This window comes from Hemitrygon akajei, chromosome 13, assembly GCF_048418815.1.
Source record: "Hemitrygon akajei chromosome 13, sHemAka1.3, whole genome shotgun sequence".
NCBI classification, from domain to species: Eukaryota; Metazoa; Chordata; class Chondrichthyes; order Myliobatiformes; family Dasyatidae; genus Hemitrygon; species Hemitrygon akajei.
Window position 1 is genome coordinate 103941037 of NC_133136.1, and position 22667 is coordinate 103963703.

General features: G+C 40.0%; 1 protein-coding gene across 3 annotated transcripts in view; it reads left to right on the forward strand.

Moving 5' to 3' along the window:
• The window catches only part of fras1 (Fraser extracellular matrix complex subunit 1), a 518421-nt gene that overhangs the window by 300072 nt on the left and 195682 nt on the right, over positions 1–22667 (forward strand). For all 3 annotated transcript variants that reach the window (XM_073065197.1, XM_073065198.1, XM_073065199.1), the window contains exons 25-29: positions 1348–1488; positions 1814–1954; positions 6812–7082; positions 14107–14191; positions 19333–19653. In XM_073065197.1, the coding sequence (XP_072921298.1) occupies positions 1348–1488; positions 1814–1954; positions 6812–7082; positions 14107–14191; positions 19333–19653 (959 nt within the window). The remainder of the gene's footprint in view (positions 1–1347; positions 1489–1813; positions 1955–6811; positions 7083–14106; positions 14192–19332; positions 19654–22667) is intronic.

A 22667-nucleotide genomic window follows, 5' to 3' on the forward strand; every position in this document is an offset into this window, starting at 1 on the left:
ATTCAGAACTGTTTTTTCAACTGAAGTTTCAAGCATTCAGGCTTGGAGATGCCAGAAACAGCCAGGAGTGAAAATGAAATGATTTCATAAGTTAGGAACTACCAAGAATTTGAAGGTGTCGACAGTCATCTTGAAAGTTACAATAAAAATGAAGATTTGAGGACATAATCATAAAAATCATTGTATGAAGGAAGTCCGCATTTATCCGCACTTGGTGTCTGTGCTGCTGATGTTCATTTACAGTCAGTCAAAAGAACACAATAGTGTACATTGGACAAATAGCTCCATCCATAACTAGTCGGAACTAATACACAGTATTATTTATTTATTGAGCTATAGTGTGGAATAGGCCCTTCTGGCCCTTTGACACCGCCCAGAAATCCCCCCCCCCCCCCCCCCCCCTTCACGGGACAATTTACAATTACCAGTTAACCTACCAACCAGTACTACTTTGGACTGTGGGAGAAAACCGGAGCACCTGGAGGAGACCCACGCAGTCACCGGGAGAACATACAAACTTCTTACCAGCAGCTGCTGGAAGTGAACCCAGGTTGTCTGTTCTGTAAAACGATGTGCTAACCACTACGCTACCGTCTCGCCCCAAGTACTGTAGTAGTGTTCCAGTTTGTTCTGTATTTCATTTAAATACTGAATTTTTTACTCAGTTAAACAGTAGGTTGTCTTTTTTATACCTTTTTAACTAAATCCATGAAACTTTGCTAATTGGGGCAGCCGCTTAATTAGGAAATAATGTGCGGGTCCCGATGTGTATCAGCTCATCAGGATCCACTGTATTTAGTAATTTGGTGCATGAAGGTAGGTGTGTATAATATGCTTAAATCTCTAGATCCTTTTAATTATAGTTGCCAAATAAAATGAGTAATCCGTAATTGCAGAATATATTTTTCATAAACTGAAGTTAGTTGATCCCTAGGTATAGTCTGAGAGTTCACTAATTGTGCAATATGCTAATTTTCATAGCTCTTGTACAGATGTGACTGAAGCTCCATTTTCCACTAATGAGAAGTATTTGGGAATCAGTGATTAGAATTATTTTTGTTCCCACGTATTTGCACTCCTTCCCTCACAAAGCCCTTAAATTTGAAGATAAGTCACCATAAAGAATCTTCCTATGTTGTACATTTTTAGCAAACATTTTGAAGATAAGATTCATAAGTATTCATCTTACTTGGAATCAACTGTGTTCATGTTTCCTAGAAACATTAGCAATAGACTTAACAGTTCTTCTTTCTATTGATGTTACTCAAACACTCCTTTCTGTGATCAAAATTTGAGCAGGTTGTTGTAGAAGATGTGAATTGACTGTATTTATTGTGTATTCTGCAGGATGTAATGAACGCTGCTTGAAGTGTATCAGATACGATGTGTGCATCCATTGCGAGACACCTTACCTACTGTTAGGAACACAATGTGTTCAAGACTGTGGAAAAAGATATCACTCTGATCACGATCATCAAAGATGCATAGGTGAGACAATGGCTACTTCTACAAAGAAAGCAGATAGTTTTTAGTACAGAGACCACTCCCATAACTGTAGTGATGTTACATCTATATTGGCATAGAAATGGGTAGTGACATGTGCATGCGGTCCACAGCACGTTGTTAGATTTTGTTGATTGTTAACACAAATAACACATCACATTATGTATGTTATTCAGCATTTCCCCTTCTCGAAACATTGGCACTTAGTTAGAAGGTGCTTGTCGCTCTGGTCTCCTGGATACAACTGATCAGTTATTGTTGTGGCTCCCCACCACTGCAGCATTTTAACCTGTTCCATCCTCTCCTCCAGATTGCTCGAGTGGGTGTTTGGAATGTGACAGTGCCTTGCAGTGCAAGCATTGTGATAGCACCACCTTTCTGAAGAACACACTTTGTGTTTCTGACTGCGGTCCAGGTTACTATGGCAATGTGTACAAGAGAATATGTGAAGGTAAGAAATTGTAGAAGCAAGGAAATTGGGAGAATAGCAAGTGTGATTTCTGTGCTATTGCATAATTTCATCGAAGTAGGATGGTTTCCTGTCCATTCAACTCCTTTGACTCAATCCTCACAGGGGGATATCATCAAGACAGGGAGGTTGGGAGTGAAAAGGCGCAACTGCTCATGAAGTGCAGTTCCATGAAGAGAGTGAAACTAGTGCAGTTCCACTTGGCGTGGAGGTGAATGCTGTATCCTGTTGTCTGTATTCATTGTGCAACACACATTGCAAAGCCCAGCTGAAAGCCCATGTTCAAGAGAGGACTGAACTGCAATTCAGAGAAATAATAACAAAGTTGAGTTTGATCTGCAGCATAATCTGTTGTAGAGCTAATAACACCGGAATTACACTAATAATACTGTACTACTAAGCCTCAGGCAAAAATCTGGCTTCATGAACCACTTGATCCCTGTTTTACAAAATGTAGTACTACTCTGCCAAAGCACCTTTTTAATCAGCACACGGGGCAAGGAAACATTAGTTGTAAGAAACCTGCACCTTACTTATTTTGAAACCATATCAAGGTCAGTGACCTCAAAAATCTTCAACCATTCTAGGAGTGGGGCCATGCTTGTGCTATGGCTTACCTCCCCGCTTTCTTTCTTACTTACTGATTGATTTGTTCATTTACTGATTGAGAGAGTGTGGTATAGGCCTTTAGAAATGCGCTGCACCGATTTAATCCTAGCCTAATCATGGGACAATTTACAATGACCGTTGGACTGTGGGAGGAAACCCAGACGGTCACAGGGAGAATGTACAAACTCCTTACAGGAAGCTGAATTACTGCATTCCTGTGCCTCCCCCTTTCTGCTTACCTAATGGATGTTGCGGATCACTCCATAGGTAGGATATGAGGAATTAATCTTACAAAGGTCTCCTTACTTTCAAAGTTTGCCACTTATTTGCTCTTATTGACCCATGCAATAGAAATTCATTCTCTTCACAATGTGTCTGATGTGTTGACATATGCAGATTACATTCCACTTCAGAAATTCAATTCACTTGAAGAATTTCTACCCTAACACAACTAAAGTAAGATAATTAGACACAATAATTCCTTTTCATTGATTGAAGGAGCGGCTTAGAACTCCAGTAACCATTTCAGATGTATTAGACAAGGTAGTGATTTGATCAAAAAAGCTAGATGCTGCTTGAACCTTTTGCCTGGCACGTCGGGTGGTGTAATATCTTGATTTTAGATAACATCTATCTGCTATGTTGTCAAGTACAAGGCTGCCTTTATATACAGAGAAATGTTTGGTAAATACCTATGTGATCAGATGGCTAAGATTGGAAAATAGCTGTAACATTGATTTCCTTCAGAATTTGCAGAATAAGAAAGTTAGGAGGCTTGTGGGTAGAATTGATTCAATTGCTAAGTCTGCAAACCAAACATATAATTTTAATCTGTACATCAATCCATGAAGTTGGTTACATAAATGGTAGCCTGAGTGAAAGGTGAGATGAACAGATTCAGCTGCAGTTATATAGCAAAAAAATCCTGGACTCAACAAGTCAAGTAGCATCTGAGGGGGTAGGGGGAGAAATTGCCAAGTTTCAGGATGAGGCCCTGCAGCAGAACAGAGGGCAGAGAGGGAAAGTAACCGGAATAAAGAGGAGAGGGGAGGTTGAAACAGGGGCCAGTGGCTGGCCTATAGACATTACCTTTCAGTCTGTTAACCTTCACCTCCAGCACAACATCCTTTGCTATTGATGCGAGCTGCAGCAGGATCTACCACCAGCCACATCTTCTCCTGCCAATGTCTTTCTGCCTTCTGTGGGACTGCTCTCTCTGTGACTCATTGGTCTGTTCATCTCTCTCCTCTCCTCCACCAATCCCCTTCCCCAGACACTTTGCCCGGTAATGGTAGAGATGGAACACCAATCCCTCCATTTTCTCTCTCACCACCATCCAGGACCCAAAAAACCCATCCAAGGTGAGGCAGAGATTCATTTGCACTTTTTCCATTCTCGTTCCTTGCATTTGATGTTGCCTCCTCACATCAGTGAGACCATGTGAAGGCTAGGCACCTGCATCTGAAGCTCCTAATTACAAGCCCATTTAATTCCTCACCTCTTTCCCACACTAATCCATCTATCCTCCATTCCTCTATTTCCAGGTGAGGCCAAGTACAAATTAGAGGAGCAGCATCTGGTATTGAGGCTGTGTAGTCCACAAGCTAACAGCGAGAACTCCAATTTCAGTTAACATACACCCTCCCAGTTCCTGTATACACACACACCGTACACCCCTCCCAATCGTCTTGTTGCTTTCCCTTCCTCCACATACTTCATCTGCCCTCTTTGCAGTGTCTACTCCCCACACTCTTCCCTTCCGCTCGCTCGCCTTACCACTCTTTCTTTGATTCCATGCTCCACCGACTTTCCCTATCAGAGTCCACCATCCACAGCTCTCTGCTGTCTCCATTTATCACCCCCGGCTCTGTCACCATTTCCACTTTTTCTTCCTCCATCTGCCTTTCACCACTCCTCACCTGGATTCATCTAACGCTGACCAGCTCTTGCTCCACACTTCCCCTTCACTTCTTTATACTGGCTTTACCTTTTTGTCAGATGAAGATCCTTAGTATAGAATGTCAATTGTCCATTTCCCTCCACAGACACCCGCAGAGTTTATTTTTTTTCTCCTGATATCTGCAGTCTCTTGAGAGTCACTGAAAGATGGTGTGATCTTCCCTGATGAGCAGGAGCCATTCCACCATTGGAAGGAGTTTTGTCCAATTGATATCCTGATAGCCTGGAATAAGTTAGGCATGCCATGCAGGTCGACGTTCCCCTGGATGCTCCGTCTTGTCTGTACAATGGCAGATGCATTGCTGGCTCTGAGACTTCAGGGCCTACCTTCTGCCTGGTTTTACCAGGTGATAGAGGTTACTACCTTCTGTGAAAGAGAACATGAATCTAAGCATTGTTGGCATCTAACTATTCCAGGTCTATCTTTATGCAAACCTAATGAGCTGAGTCATCCCATCGTAACACCACCCCATATGTTTGAACCTCGTGTTTAAGACACACAGCAGAAATGGAAGAGAGGGTTAATTATTTGCAACATTCAGAATCAGGTTTATTATCACAGGCATGTGATGTGAAATTTGTTAACTTAGCAGCAGCAGTTCAATGCAATACATAATCTAGCAGAGAGAGAAAAAATAAATAAATAAAATAAAACATAAATAAACAAGTAAATCAATTATGTATATTGGATAGATTAAAAAATGTGCAAAAACAGAAATACTGTATAATAAAAAAAGTGAGGTAGTGTCCAAAGCTTCAATGTCCATTTGGGAATCGGATGGCAGAGGGGAAGCAGCTATTCCCGAATCATTGAGTGTGTACCTTCAGGCTTCTGTATCTCCCGCCCGATGGTAATCATGAGAAAAGAGCATGCCCCGGGTGCTGGAGGTCCTTAATAATGGACGCCTTCTTTCTGAGACACCACTCCCTGAAGATGCCTTGGGTACTTTGTAGGCTAGTGTCCAAGATGGAGCTGACTAGATTTACAACCCTCTGCAGCTTCTTTCAGTCCTGTGCAGTAGCCCATCCATACCAGACAGCGATGCAGCCTGTCAGAATGCTCTCCACGGAACAACTATAGAAGTTTTTGAGTTAATTTGTTGACATGCAAAATCACTTCAGATAAAGTATTTATTCTAAATTTATTCTTACAGCTACGTGGCCCAACTATTTATTGAGCAGGGAATTGTTAAACATGACCCAAAAACTGTGCAACACTTTCAATTTTTTTTTGTTACATCCGAATGAAAATTGAAAACTCATATTTTTAAAAGTTTATTAACTGAAGGGTGTAAAATGGAATAGAAAATCTTTCAAAGAAAATCTTCCATGTTTCTTAAATTTTTAAACTTCGATGGCTTTGGCATTCAGCATGCCGGTGGTTCATTAACAATGAGCTACTACTTCCATTCTGCGTAAAGGTAAAGGTGTTGCAACTTGAAACACTGACAATGAAAATATGTTAAAGCTCCAAAATATTTCAAAGTGGTTATGCTACGTTTAAAAAATTAATTATTTATTTAATTAATAAATTATATTTATTATCACATAATTACAGGATATTTCACAATTATATCAACATAGATTTCAAAATTATATTAGCATAACTTATATAAAAGAAAATCCCAGCTGTGTGTGTGGGAGCATTTCACTTACTGTGCAACCATGCACCCATGCAGATTAGAAGGTACAGTGATTTTCTGGTTTCCTCAAACCCTCACTCATCAAAGTGCGAACACAGCCCTTCATTCTCTGTTGCCTAGGATTAGCTACCGCTCCCTCCCGGTGTCAATGGCAGCCATGGCAAAAAGCAAAGAAATTAGTTACTTTGCCTGCACCTGTTCTTGTGATCTTTAAACTGAGGCCACAACTGAGCTACAAGTGGTGGACATAAAAGAGCAGTTCCCTACAGTATTCCTCTGGCCTAAATCATTAAAAAGCATTCAGTCATTAACATCTGGTTATTATTACATTACAGTCTAAATTATCTTTCTGTGCATCACAGTTACTACACTTTCAAAGAAATGATTAGCTGTAAAGAACTTTGGTATATCTGGAGTTCACTTAAATATGATATGCAATTGACAGAGTACAAGATACATAGTTGACTGCTTCCACCCCTTAGGCCAAAGTCTTTATTTCAGGACAGGAGAATGTTGATAGCCCTCAGTCCCAAAAGCCTTTCAGAGGCAGCACCCAATTTCTAGATCATACTTTTTCAGTGAATACATCTATCCTTAGTTAACATAGTTTTTTTTTTCATCTTTGCAGTTAATATTTATCCACCTGTCATTCACACGACTAGCCCTCTATTTGTGGGAATTGGTGGCAACCAGGTTCTGAACACTTCTGTCCTGAGTATATATGATGTTGACACACCCAGTGAGAACCTTGTCCTCTATGTTGTCGACCCTCCTGACAATGGGAGATTAACTAGAATGCAGAAAGGGGTAAAGAATGATCTTCAGAAAGGAGACACGTTCACCACTGCCGAGCTGAAGGAACACAGCATCTACTTCATTCATGATAAAGATAAATCCAGGTTAGTGACTTCTGTAGAATCTGACCTGTTTGTTATTCAGTGGATGTCTGATCTTCAGGCACTGGCAGTTCTGAACATCACATCGTGCTGATATGCAAACCCTTTAAAGGTTTGCTTATTGTAGTGGTGAAGCTTCAAATCTTCCAAAAATTTAATTTGGGAGCCAAAATTTGAGGAGCAATGCAGTGTGTGATATAAATTTGAATGCTCAATCTAATTACATTGACTTTCTTTCAAATAGATATGAAGTGTATAATAAGTGTATGAACATGGATTTTATGCGGGGCAGGGCAGCATTAATAATGAGGTGGTTAGATGTTTTCAGACCAAGAGTGAACTATTAGAATGTGTGCTGAACCTTGATGATGCATTGTACAGCATGTAATTTGATAAATAAAATAAATTGGAACATCTTCATTTTAAAGGGAAGTCAGCAACATAACCTGTCCCACCTCAAAGAGTACCCTCCGCCTGCCCATGCACTTATGTTGACAGAGAAAGAAATTGTTTGTTCCATCAGTTCTTTGATCATTTCCAGGACAGTCATCTCATCAGTCCTGTCCCTCCTTTTCTTATTTCTCTGTAGCACCTCAGCTCCTCTCTCCCGTACAAGCCCATCAACTCCCTTCAGTTTTTTTTTGCTAGTAACTTTCGTTAAGGGGAAAATGACAGTAGGCAACTGACCAAGCAGCATATTCTTGGGATGTAGGAGGAGACTGGAGTACCCAGTGGAAACCAATGCATTCACAAGGAGAACATGAAGTGTTGAGATCCCTTTTCATCACAGTTCCCTGACATCTTCGTCTTAAGCTCCTGGGGTTCCTCCACCTAGTGTTCTCCTGTCAATGGGGAAGGTACAGCACTCTATTTAAAAGTACCAGTGGGAAAGTTCTCCTTCCAGATGAACTGAATGTATGACACAAAGGTGAACATCTGATAAGAAAGATGGTATTAATCACAACTGCCCAAAGTGAGTGTTTTGCCAGCAGCTGTTCACCGAACTCTGTGCATTATGTTTGTAATTAATTTTTGGTATCATTGGCAACAGATAAATCAAGACAACTTTGACACGTTGACTGAGCATTGGTCACATTGCTAAACATTTAGAGGTGCTAATTAATCATTTAGGAATTAAAATAATTAAAAATTAATTTCACACATTTATTAAACATCTCTCAATATTCTATGTTTTATGGAAGGAGTAAGCACTTTCTGATTCAGTGGACTCATGAATTATAAATAAATCATTTTATTCAATACACTCCAGTTATGAGATTTTGTACTGTTTCTTGCAGTCTTGTATTTTACCTTAATCAGGAAACCAATGGGATCTCCAGACAGATGGTAAACAATTACAGTAATACATATAAAAGTGGATAGTAAAAGTTTTTTCAAGTATGTTAAAAGAGAAATGAGAGTGGATGTAAGACCGATAGAAATTGAGGCAGGAGAAATAATAACGGGGGACAGGGAGATGGCTGATGAACTAAATGACTATTTTGTATCAGTCTTCACTGTGGAAGACACTAGTAGTGTGCCAAGTGTTGAAGGGTGTGAGGGAAGAGAAGTGTGTGCAGTTTCTATTACAAAGGAGAAGGTGCTCAAAAAGTAAGTCACCCGGACAAGATGAACTGCACCCTAGGGTTCTGAAAGAAGTAGTGGTAGAAATTGTGGAGGCATTAGAAATGATCTTTCAAGAATCATTGGACTCTGGCATGGTGACAGAAAACTGAAAAGTTGCAAATGTCACTCCACTCTGTAAGAAGGGAGGGGGGCAGCAGAAAGGAAATTTTAGACCCGTTAGCCTGACCTCAGTGGTTGGGGAGACGTTAGAGTCAATTGTTAAGGATGAGGTGATGGAATACTTGGTGACACAGGACAAGACAGGACAAAGTCAGCATGGTTTCCTTCAGGGAAAATCCTACCTGACAAACCTGCTGGAATTCTTTGAGGAGATTACAAGTAGGATAGATCAAGGGGATGCAGTGGATGTTGTATATTTGGAGTCTCAGAAGGCCTTTGACAAGGTGCCACACATGAGGCTGCTTACCAAGTTAAGAGCCCATGGTATTACAGGCATGTTACTAACATGGTTAGAGCATTGGCTGATTGGTAGGAGGCAGCGAGTGGGAATAAAAGGATCCTTTTCTGGTTGGCTGCCAGTGACCAGTGGTGTTCCGTAGGGGTCAGTGTTGGGATCACTTCTTTTTATGCTGTATTTAAATGATTCAGATGATGGAATAGACGGCTTTGTTGCCAAGTTTGAAGATGCGAAGATTGGTGGAGGGGCAAGTAGTGTTGAGGAACCAGGTAAGATGCAGAAGGACTTAGACAGATTATGAGAATGGTCAAGAGAGTGGCAAATGAAATACAATGTTGGAAAATGCATGGCCATGTACTTTGGTAGTAGAAATAAATGTGCAGACTATTTTCTAAATAGGGAGAAAATCCAAAAATCTGAGATGCAGAGGGACTTGGGAGTCCTTGTGCAGAACCCTAAAGATGAACTTGCAGGTTTCAAAGGTACATTTTAATGTCAGAGAAATATATACATCTTAAAATGCTTTTTCTTCTCAACCATCCATGAAAACAGAGGAATGCCCCAAAGAATGAAAGACAGTTAAATGTTCCCAAGGTTCCTTCCCCAGCTCCCCCCCCCCCCCCCCCCCGTGCGTAAGCGGCAGCAGGCAACAATCCCCCTCCCCCTCCCCCGCCCCCCCATTGGCAAAAAAAAACATCAGCACCCACCACTGAGCACTCAAGCATGAGGAAAGCAACAGCACAGACACAGACTTGCGGTTACCCCAAAGACTTCATGTTTCACCTGGTACTTGATATACCACAGGCTCGCCCTCTCCCTAATAAGGGAGAAAGCGATGTCTCCATTTTCACAGCGATTCGGGAGACATAACAAACAACTTGCTGGTTTATGATATTGAAAGCCTATCACGTCGCTTTTTTCGAGCTTTGTGCCCAAAGATCATGAGTCTCTGGGCACACAGCCGCAGATATTCCGACTCCGCCGATGACACTCCAGTCTCCTGTTGTGACACCGACCCTCGATCTGCCCGTCTCCAGAGCCCCAAGATCTAAGGCTTCCAAATCCGAGCCGAATACTTAGGCCGAGCCCTTTGCGTGCCAAACAACGGCCAGTCATGAAACCCTGAGAGCACGTCCGATTCCCGCGGAGTCAGTGTGATACTCCACGTCAGGGTCTTCAAAAGAACCCTGAAAGGGAAAAATAAAGATGGAAAATAAAGATATTAAAGATAGTTGAGACGGTGGTGAGGAAGGCAAATGCCATGTTTACATTCATTTCAAGAGGTCTAGAATACAAGAGCAAGGATGCGATGCTGAGGCTTTATAAGGCACTGGTGAGGCCTCACCTTGAGTATTGTGAACAGTTTTGGGCTCCTCTTCTAAGAAAAGATGTGCTGGGATTGGAGAGGGTCCAGAGGAGGTTAACAAAGATGATACCAGGTATGAAAATGTTATCATATGAGGAACATTTGATGCTACTGGAATTCAGAAGGATGAGGACGGATGTCATTGAAACCTTTCAGATCTTGAAAGGCCTAGACAGAGTAGGAGTGGAAAGGATGTTTCCCATATTGGGAGAGTCTCGGACAAGAGGGCACAGCCTCAGAGGGGCGTCCTTTCAAAACAGAGATGTGGAAACATTTCTTTAGCCAAAAGGCGGTGAATTTGTGGAATTTGTTGCCATGTGCAGCTGTGGAGGCCAGGTCATTGGGTGTATTTAAGCCAGCGACTGGTAAGTTCTTGATTGGACTTGACTTCAAAGGTTATGGGGAGAAGGCCAGGAACTGGGGTTGAGGAGGAGATGAAAATAAAATCAGCTATGATTGAATGGTGGTGCAGACTCGATGGGCCAGATGGCCTAATTCTGTTTCTATGTCTTATGGTCTTACGCTCTAAATCAACTCTGTTTCCCATTTTTTAGTGGGATTCTACTGGCATTAGCTAAGGAACCATGGGTCTGTGAGGGCATATTAGGAACTCTCTGGCACCTTCCCCTTCAAATTCAGTTCTGAAGAAGGGTCTTGGGCCGAAACGTCTGTAGTTTATTCATTTCCACAGATGCTGACTGAACTGCTGAGTTTCTGCTGTGTTGTTACTAGGAACTTCAGTTCAAACTGATTTTTTCATTTCAGAATACTGTCTACTATTTCTTAAATATCAAAAAAAATGCTGGAAAGAGTCAACAGGTCGGGTGGCATTTGTTAAAACATTTAAGGCTTTGGGTTGTAAGACACTTGAATGTTTTCAGCAATTTTGAATTGAGTTTACATCTGCAACATCTCCAGTATTTTGGTTATTTATAACTCTTGTATTCCTCAATAAAATTTCCATTTTATTAATATTGCATTGCAATAAAGTAGAAATTCCAAGAAAAAATATTACAATCAAATGTGTGATTTCAACAAATCAATTTATTCTTGTATTTAATATATCTGTTGCTTTTACTTGGGCTAAACTCTAAATAGCAAAACTGGAATTGTTTCTTTAAGCTAATTCGTTTTCCATTGGGATACATGCTGTATTTTTCAGTTTACTTCAATTGTTTTTTTTAATGTCCATTTAGGATGTCATTGAGAATATTGCTTTCAGACTACAAAATATTAAACCATATTCTGAATCAAGCCTTTAAAACACTATAATAATATATACAGCATGTTATGTGTTTTATTATTGCTATTGACTATGGTGCCACCTTCAATACTATAACTCTAAGAAAACTCATCTCTAAACTCCTAGACCTGGGATGCAACAACCCCCTTTGTAACTGGATCCTTGACTTCCTGACCAGCAGAGCACCATCAGTAGAGATAGGCAACAACACTTCCGCCACGATTATGCTCAACACTTGTGTTCCACAAGGCTGCACCACATTCCCTGCTTTACTCCCTGTACAGTCTTGGCTTTGTGGCTAGATACTGCTCTTTCTTTATCCGTAAGTTTGCAGATGATACCACCATAGTGGGCTATATATCAAACGATGAATTGGAGAACTGGAAGGATATAAAGAGCTTAGTGACATGGTGTCATCACAATATCCTTTCTCTCAATGTCAACAAAACAAAAGAGCTGGTCATTGACTTCAGGAAGGGGGCAATGTACGTGATCTTTTTATCAACAGTGCTGACATCAAGAGGGTTGAGAATTCCAAATTTCTGGAAGTGAAGATCACCAAAAGGCTGTCCTGGCCGAACCTCATTGATTCTCACAACTGAGAAAGCTCACCGACATCTCTGCCCCCTCAGGAGTGTAAAGAAATTTGGCCTCTGCTCTTTGATTGGCACCAATTTTTGTCAGTGCACTGTAGAATGTATGTTATCCAGATGTATCATGGCTTGGTATGTATCAACACGTTGACATAATGTGGAGGCTTGCGTGTTTCAATGACTCCATCATTGCCAACTCAGAGCCACCCATATTCAAATGGCTGTGGACGAGGTGCCAGACGGAGATTGCTTTAACTCTGGCTCCTGAACGTACAGACTCGCGCCTGACCCTCCCGGGCCATGCCATACGAAACAACAGCATGGCAACTCCCCTGCCCATGACCACAAGAAAATTCAGAGAGCCATGTACATCATGTAAACCAGTCTCCTGTCCTCACTTCCTGTTGCCTCAGTAAATCAGCCAGCACTATTAAAGACACCACTCACCCTGGTCATTTTTGTTTGTCTCCCCTCCCATCGAGCAGAAAATACAAAAACTTAAAGCAAATACCACCGGGCTCAAGTACAGCTTCTACATGCTGTTATTAGACTTCTGAATATTTCTCCGGGATGATAACTTAGATTATTGACCTCACAATGTATCTCGTTGTGACCTTGCATATTACCGTCTGCCTGGACTACATTTCCGCTGTACTGTAACACTTCATTCTGTTTTACCTTCTACTTGCTCAATGCATTGTAATGAGTTGATCTGTACAGATGGTATGCAAGATAAGTTTTTTGTTCTTCATGTAACGATGATAAATCAGTTCATAAATGTATTGATTTATACTTCGTATATTAAGTCCCAACAATATTTGAAAAAATGCAGCAGGTTATAGTAAGTGAATCCACTGACAAGAATTAACAAGATTTCAGCTGGAGAGAGTCGGGTGGATTGAAGAATGTACAAGTCTAGTGATGGATCAAAGTTCAAAGTACATTGATTATCAAAGTATGTATACTATATACAACCTTGAGATTCATCTCCTCATGAACAAATCCAACTGGACTGACAATACAGATGCCATTTTTAATCTAAAATGGTTCAACTATTGCTCCAGACCTTTTGGTGCAAACCCATCGATATGCTGTAGCATGAGTACTGCCAAATGTGCGATTCCTGTAAGGATGCATAAGCTTCAAGCTTGCTGCTCGCTCTTCCCAACATAAAAATTGTTTACTTTGCCATTTTAATTGAGGTTATGTAAATATTTTAATTGTTTAAATGTTTTCAATTTTCTAAAATTGCATTTTCATTGTTTTTGACAGATTTGACCGTTTAGACAGTCGGGACATTTAGAAGCTTCATGTGTTGTAGAATGGTTAGGCAGTCAGCTGACCCTGTGATCTTGACTTCATCAGATATTAGTTTTCTGCTGGATGCCTTCTTTCATATGGCAACATGTCAACACTTGCTAGTTCTCTGTTCTTTTGGATTGAGATGGATTTATGAAGCAAACTCCCACTGAGAGTTCAGACCTAGCACTGCTAAAGGCAGTAGGTTCTGGCCCATTGTTGTCTCGTAGCAAACAGACCGAACAATTTGCAGTTCGTTCAAATGCACCCATTCAATTACTATTAGAAGTTAATGTATATCATGTTTATTATGTGGCTGTCAAATAGCAGGAACCTTCTACACACCTTGAAAGTTGAAGAGCTCAATGATATCTCTGCTTTCCTGGATGAGTTTACAAAGTCAGCTAAGTATTATTTTTTAAGTTTTAAAATTACCGTTAATTTCTTTGACTAATACTTTATTTGTCTTTGATTTTTGCCAGGAAGGGGAAACTTACCCTGAGAGCCAGTGACCACCAACTGTTCTCCCTTCCAGAGATAATTAAAATACAAGCTCTTTCATTCAAGGTACCAAATGAAGTTAAATATTTAGATGCTGTTTAACCTCCTGTGCATTTCCAGCATTTTATCTTTTTTTATTTCAGATTTTCGGTAACCATGGTAATTTCCTCAGAAACTAAATCATTCCTTTTCATTCTTACAAAGCTTTTTCCGCAAGAATAAGTATTCAAGGATAAAATGTGTCAGTGCCCAGGTTTTAAACTGAGCAGATTGTCTTTCACATTCCTTCGAGGTAGTGCTGGATCAGCCTCATACATTATAATCTCCAGTCGTACTTTCCTAGAAGTTGATTCACTCTTTCTGAATATCAGAGCTGATTTGGGATCATAAAAAGAAATGATTTACCTAAGAACAAACAATGAACCTGGAAAGAGTTCCAAGTGAAGCCCTACAAATTGTGAGTGCCTTGTGTGTAAGCTTGAGAAACATGCACATTGGTATATATTAAATCACTAAAATGAAAGTGTTTCCTGTGGGAGCTTCTCTTCTACATTGCTTTTTGACTATAAATCATTCTCATAATGCAATTTATATTTGGTTTGCTGTAGGGTGAGCTGTAAGATGAGGCATCAAAATCCTGGTGTTGAGGCTTTGAGACCTTGCTTTTCATCTTTGGCAAGGTAGCATTCACAGTGCAAACACCAACTAAGATTGAAGGACAGAATGAACTTTTGTACTATGGAGGAAAGAAAAACAGAACATTTGTGTAAGAGCGAGGAAGAAGAAATTATGTGGTTTCTTGGCCAAGAAAGCAAATGGCATGTTGGCTTTCATTGTACCAGGGCAGGAGTTTAAAAAATAAGGTGGTTTTCTTGCAAATTGTGGAGTTTTGCTGAGAGCTCATCTGTGATCATGTGTACGGTTTTGGTCCTCTTACCTAAGAGAACACTGGGGGCAGTACAAAGAGATTCACCAGGCTGAGAATTCCTTTCAGTTTAGAAGAGGGCTAAATCAATGTCTGTGGCAAGGCCACAACATAGTTGCATTGTGCTTTTAGATGATTTGTAGGTGTGGGAATGAGGGAGGAGAATTCTGCTGAGACTCTAGAACTCAAATAGAGAGTGATCATTGTAGTTCTGTCCCCTTCTTTAGTATCTATGGAATCATCTGTAATAGGTCAGCTCTTTCACATAATCATTGGTAAATAATTAAAAAGTTAAGTAATTAACTTCTGCGACTAGTAAGCTATTTGTCTCTTCTGCTTTTGTCGCATAGATTTACATATTACACATATGCCAATGTGTCTTGTTAAGGTAATTTTATGAAATGTAAGTTAAATTGATAATTAATAATTCATAATAACATTCATTCTGTGATTCCAACTTCATTAGAACTAAATAGGAAAGTGCTGTGCATGCTTTTCAAGCAGTTTTATCACATCGTGACTCAGCTTAAGGATAGTCTGAAAAAAAAGATGCTTTTAATCAAAGACCTTGAGATGAATTAGCAAAACTTGGATAATAGAAATGGCATAGGGACATCAAATCTGAATAAAAATTAAAAAGAGGTACTTAAAAACCTATTAACTTAATTAATCATACAGTAGCGTTCCCCAGGACCACCTGATGCTTACTGGAGAGCTTGTTCACTATCAGTTTTCAGTCCTCAACCACTGAGTACTTATGGTCAAATTTGTTGAATTACCTTATCAAATTGCTAACAATCCAAGTGTCATTTCTCATGTGTGAACAGAGACATCAGTGGTGACAGGCTATTTGAACATGAGTTATATCACAAACAACCTTAACATTTAGTTATCTACGTACAACAGGAATTACTGATAGTGAGCATAGGATGACGCCCTGACTGATTCATCTCAGATGTCCTACACCGTGCTTCAACTGTAATCTCTGCACCTAGTGAAATTGGTTGAAATTGATTCTATGGTGCTCCTAATGGTTTTTGTTTTCTCCAGTTCATCTACTTCTGAACCCTAATTTACTGTTTGTTACCGCCAGCCTTAGTGTTTGGGGTGTCTTTGTGTCAAAATTCTGCTTGCTAGCTTGTAAGAAGAACACATTTATTTAAAACTTCATTGCGTTTACATAGCTGATAACTTGAGATACAGATCTACATGCACTGTTTCATCAAACCCTATCAGTACCAATCAATTCTTTGATTAAATCAAGGTATTGCACAGTTGGAGGTGAGACATCTTTATCTTTTCTAACACTTCTGAACAGAAATAAGGAGGCATTTCGTTAGCCAGAGAGTGGTAAATCTGTGGAATTCTTTGCCATAGGTGGCAAAGGAGGCCAAGTCTTTACATATATTTAAGGCAGAGGTTGATAGATTCTTGATTAGTCAGGACATGATGGGATATGGGGAGAAGGCAGGAGACTGGGGCTGAGAGGGAAATGGATCAGCCATGATGGAGCAGACTTAACGGGCCAAATGACATAATTCTGCGCCTATATTTTATGGTAAGACTATGAGATCATATGTGAGTCCTTGAGATGCAATATCTGACCCAAATGAAGGGAAATGGAAAATCTGAATACTGTCCACTCACTAATTGAAAATTTAATAATTGTTTCTGATTAAACATTCAAGAAAGAAGATAACGTGGTTTTGAACAGCCCTTCCTAAACCATCATCGCACGTTCTTTGTATTAGTAAATGTTACACCTTGCTCAATTTCTACATTTAAAAGAAAAGATGCCCAGCCTTCTCGGTCTTCTCCTCTCCTATTATTGCAGTCTTTTGATAAATGTTTAAGCCCTTCCAGAGGTTGATATATTGAAGTCCATCCAAACAATCCTCTGATATGGAAATGTGAATAATAGTGCAACTCAATCATAGAGCACAGAAGTCTGAGATAAAGGGCAGGATTTATTGAAGTTTTAATTACTTAACAGTGCATTGATGTCAATAAGTGCATGTTGAATTGGCTTTCTTTTATCCATTCAAAACTTCTCCTGCAGTGAAAGTTGCAGTTGCAACGTCTGTGTGAAATTAGATGAATGATTTCTTTATTATTTTTGTCTTACTGTACGTGTTCTGCAAGATTAGGGAAAGAAGGGTTGTGGGGACCTAGTGCAGAGGAGGATATGAGAGGTTGGGCCAATCAACCATGGTCATGTTGAATGGTGAGGCAGAAGCGAAGGACTGAGTGGTCTGCTCCTGCTTCTCCCAAGTACTCATGCATTTGCTCTTGTTGGGATGTTAAAGGCAAAAGATGGAGGTATGTGCTTCAGCATGACTGTCGCTGGTGCTCTGGTGTGACAGTTTTGTCGAACTCGTGTCCGCCAGTCTTGAACATCTAATGATCAAAGACCATACGCTCTATCTACCTCAGGAATTCTCCTCCATGATTCTGACCACGGTTTACGTACCACCAGCGGCTGAATTTAATCAAATGCTTGGGATATTGCACGATGCCATCTTCAAACAAGAAACAGTCCATCCCGATGCATTTCAAATCATAGTTGGGACTTCGACCAGGCTTATTTGAAGAAAACCCTGCCCAATTACCATTAGAGGTCCCAACACATGAGACCACTGTGTACTAAGATGAGGAATGTCACTGTTCCATGCCCTGATTGCATTTCAATAAATCAGATCACTTGGCTGTCCATCTCCTACCTGTGTACAGGCAAAGCTCCAGAGATTAGGAGAACAAAGGGCTGGTCTCAGGAGGCAATGGAGCGGGTTTGCTTCAAGTCAGTGCGTGGGGCTTTATTCAAGGACTCATCCGTGGATCTGAATGGCTACATCATGGTTGTCAAAGCATTTGTATGCGAGTGTGTCCCCCAGCATCACTCAGTTTTCCCCAACCAGAAGCCTTGGATGAACCACGAGATCCACAATCTGCTGAGGGCCAGGTCAGAGGCATTCAAGTCTGATGACCAAGGAGGTCCATGTACAATCTCTGGAAAGCCATCTCACAGGCAAAGTGGCATTTATGGACTAAACTGTAATCTAAGAAGGGATGCTTGACAGTTGTGCCAGGGTTTGAGAGCTGTCACCTCTTATAAAAGAAAATCAAGCGACAAGGCCTTACTTCCAGATGAGCTCAATGCCTTCTGTGCTCGCTTTGACTGTCAAAACATGGAGGAGCCATCACAAACTCCCTCAGCCCCCGATGATCCTGTGATTTCAGTCTGAGGCCAACCTATAGAAGGGTGAATCCACAAAAAAAAACATTTGGCCCATTCGGGGTAGCAGGCCCAGTATTAAAGTGCTGTGCAGATCAGCTGGCTGAAATGTTCACTGAGATCGTTAAAACCTCACTTGGGCAGTGTGTGGTACCCACCTGTATCATGGATACTTCACTTATACCAGTGACTAAGAAGAACACGGTGTCCTGCCTCAATGACTATCATTCAGTCCCACTTACGCCCACAGTGATGAAATATTTTGAGAGTTTGGTGATGAAACATATCAACTCCTGTCTGAGAAGTGACTTGGATCCACTCCAGTTTGCTTACCAGAGCAAAAGCTTGACAGCAGATGTCACCTCAATGGGACTTCAATTAACCCTGAAACATCCGGACCGCAAAGATGCATACATCAGGATGCTCTTTATCAACTACAGTTAGGCACTCAATACTATCATCCCCTCAAAACTAATTAATAAGCTCCAAGACCTTGGCTTCAATACCTCCTTGTGAAATTGGATCCTTGATTTCCTCACAAACCCCAGTCAGTTTGGATTCTCACAATCATAATACTTCGTACTTTGACAATAAATTTACTTTGAACTTCGTATAATGTTTATGTTAACTGAAAATAACACTGTAAACTATGCTTAACCTCATGTTTATTTAATTTAATGAAGTGATTAAGTTTTTTTTAATTATTAAAAATAATGTAATTGTAGGTCCTTAAAGGAGCAATGAGGCAAAATATTGATTTTTAAATGTTTTATTTTATAGTTTTAATTTTAAATTTAATTTAACTTTTTATTTTTAATATGTTTTTAGTTTTAGTTAGAATTAGAAATTTTAATTTTTATGTCTCTTTTAAATGTGAATTATATTAATGTTTTATTAATTTTTAATTTTTTTTATTTTCCAAGAAAGATTTTTAATAGAAGCACTTATTTGATTATTTTGTAATGTATTTACTTGTAACACAGTTATTTTCAAAATTGATCATCAAATGGACAGGCAAGTGATATTTAATTACTATCCATCTCTTTCCAGGGCCCGTATGTGCTGACTAATAAAGTCTTATTGCTCAGTAGAGGTGAACTAGGTACCATTTCTAACCTGGTTTTGGACATTCGTGATGATGACAATCCCTCAGATGTTGTACTATGGGTTTTGGACCCACCGAAACACGGACACCTTATTTTGCTCCCAGCGGATATCAAGGTACAAATGTTCCAACTGGAAGATCTCGAAAGGGGACAGGTGTGTTACGTTCATGATGGAGTAAATAGCCTGCCTGACAAAGTTCTTCTACAAGCAAATGATGGCCATAATGTCCTGAATGTTCTCCTCCTGATCAACATAATCCAAAAGGTACTTATCCAAAATTACAAATCATGCTAATGAACTTTTGAAGAGGGCTGTTCATCATGTTCATTAAGGTCTTCGGTAGAGACGTTTCCCCCCACCCCCACGTTATAGGCATTTAGGTATAAGAAATCTGCCTTTATAGAGCTCACAAATTACAATCTAAAAACCTGAGATAGAATTGCTCTTTCTGAATTAGTGTGGAAAAGGTTTTTTTTTCATAATGTATGCTCTTTGTGATATAGACAATTGTAATATGGACCATTTTCTAAGAGTGCTGCTGTCTAACATGTGGTCGGCTGTATTGTACCAGTCCACTACTAAGGCAGTGTTAGTGCCAGCCAAATGTGATCTAAACAATTTTAGTTTTGAGACCCCATAAGCCTAAAATGAGGTGGATTTTGCCAATTCCATTTACTTAGTCAGCCATCATCTGAGTGCTATTGCTGTTCAGAGTAAATTACAGACCTCACAGAACAAACAATCTCCATTGTCAGTTTTTCAAATGCATATTTTTAAAGTAACAGCATGTTTGATTCCATGAGAGAGATGCACATAATTTTGGCAATATCCCAATCAGATAAAAGTCAATATTGATTTTGTATAAAGATAGCGAAATGACATTGGCATGGGGTTGATAAGTTGTCCAAAAGTTGATGAAGAACATAGCATGACAGTAAATCTATATTTATCCAAAGATGTGCAAAGATATTACCCCAGAGAAATCCTTTGTGAGTTTTGTTTTGTTCAATTTCAACTGTCTGTCTTGATCTTTGCAGCAAAAAGAGGCAAAAGCAGTTGGTGATATTATTTTGTTGCTGAATTTTAGACTATTTACATATTTTATGAGCCACTTAAATTTAACAGATGCTATAAATATAACGGCTTGCAGAAGCATTTGGTTTAGTGTGAATTTTCAAAACCATTAACTATCTTGTCATAAAAACACAACTGCATGACATTTATATCAGGAGGTCACGACACTTTGGATGCCTCACCATATGAAGATAGCCTGAACCATAATTCAATGCCAGATCATGTGTAGTACAGTCTGATATCTTATTACAATATGGTATTGTGCTTGAATTTTCTGCTAGATCAGATTGTATACCTTGACATCAATAATTGTCAACCATGTACATCAGAACAAATTGACAGAGGAGGGAGTGTGCCATGTTCCAGAGATACTGGACTCCGCAGTTGCCAATTTCACTTAAATCTCAAGGATATCTGATAAATTGTTTCACTTTTATTACATAATTTTAACAAATTTCTAGTGGATGGGATTGGGGGTAAGTGACTAAAAGGAGTTGAAATCTGAAATAAGAAGTATAAATGCAGAGAAAGCTCAACAGGCCAGCAAGCACTGACACGAACATTAACACTACAGGTACTGTCTTCACTACTGAAGTATTTGCAGCATCTCTTTTTAGTCAGGTAGAGATTGTTATGCTAGGTATCCATCTGTTTCGACTAAAGTCCCAAATCGTCATTGTAGCCATCCTGATTACATCTCAGCATTCCACGCCTTCAGTACTATTCAACAAGCTCCAAAACCTGGGCCTCTGTACCTCCCTCTGCAACTGCATCCTTGACTTCCTCATCAGGAGACCACAGTGGGTATGGATTGGTAATAACGTCTCGTCCTCACTGACAATCAGCACTGGTGCAGCTCAATGATGCATGCTTAGCTCTCTCTGCACCCAAGACTCTGTTTGCCGATGACACAACTATTGTTGACAGAGTTTTAGATGGTGAGGAGGGGGTATACAGGAGTGAGATAGATCAGCTAACTAAGTGGTGTCACAACAACAAACTTATACTCAACTCAAAGAATTAATTGTGTACTTCAGAAACACATGTCAGTTCTCATGGAGGGATCAGCAGTGGAAAGGGTGAGCAGTTTCATGTTCCTGTGTATCAACATCTCTGAGGATCTATCCTGGGCCCAACATATTGATGCAGCTACAAAGAAGGCATGACAGTGACTATATTTCATTAGGAGTTTGAGGAGATTAGCTATGTAACCAAAGACTCAAGAAAAATTCTACAGAGAGCACTCTAACTGGTTGTGTCACTGACTGATATGGAGGGCCAACACACAGGATCGGAAGAAACTACAGAAAATTGCAAACTCAGCCAGCACCATCATGGGCACTAGACAGCCTCGCATCCAGGACTCTTCCAAAAGGCAGCACCCATCATTGAGGACTCCCATCACTCAGGACATGCCCTGTTCTCATTTTTACTGTCAAGGAGAAAGTAAGGCCTGAACACACATATTTAGCACTTTTAGCACTTTTTCCCTATGCCATCAGATTTCTGAATGGAAAATGAACCCATATACACTACCTCACTTTTTTCCCTGCTTTTTGTAATTTATAGCTTTTAATCATGTATGGTACTGTACTGCTGCTGCAAAACAACAAATTCCAAGACATATGGCAGTGATATTAAATCTGATTCTGATTCTGATATTGTCCGTTAATTTGCTAATCTGCTCAATCACTTGGGCACTTCTAATCTTTGAGTTGGAATAATAGAAAATTATCAAGATTAATTTAGAAGCATCTAATTATTTCTGGTTGGCATTTATCTGACATACTCCTTGTAAATGACCCAGAATAATATCTTGGAAGTTCAAAGTTAATTTATAATCAAAGTACATATATGCTTCTGTATATGTCCTGAGGCACACAGGACTGCAGGTACCAGAACCTGGAGCAAAAGTTGAGCTGCAGGAAGAAGTCTGTGAGTCAGGCAGCATCTGTAGAAAAGGGCAGTCATTGTTTTGGGTTGAGACCTTTCATCTGGACTGATAGGGTAGAGGGGAGATAACCAGTATAAAGGATTGAGAAGGAGGGTTGGGGCAAGAGCTGGCAAGTGACAGGTGGATCCAGTTGATAAGCAAATAAATGGAAGAGGGATGGTTGGAAATAATGATGGAGGCTGGGAGGTGGTATCAAAGGGCTGAAGATAATAAAATCTGATGGGGAAGGAAGGTGGATTATGGAACCAAG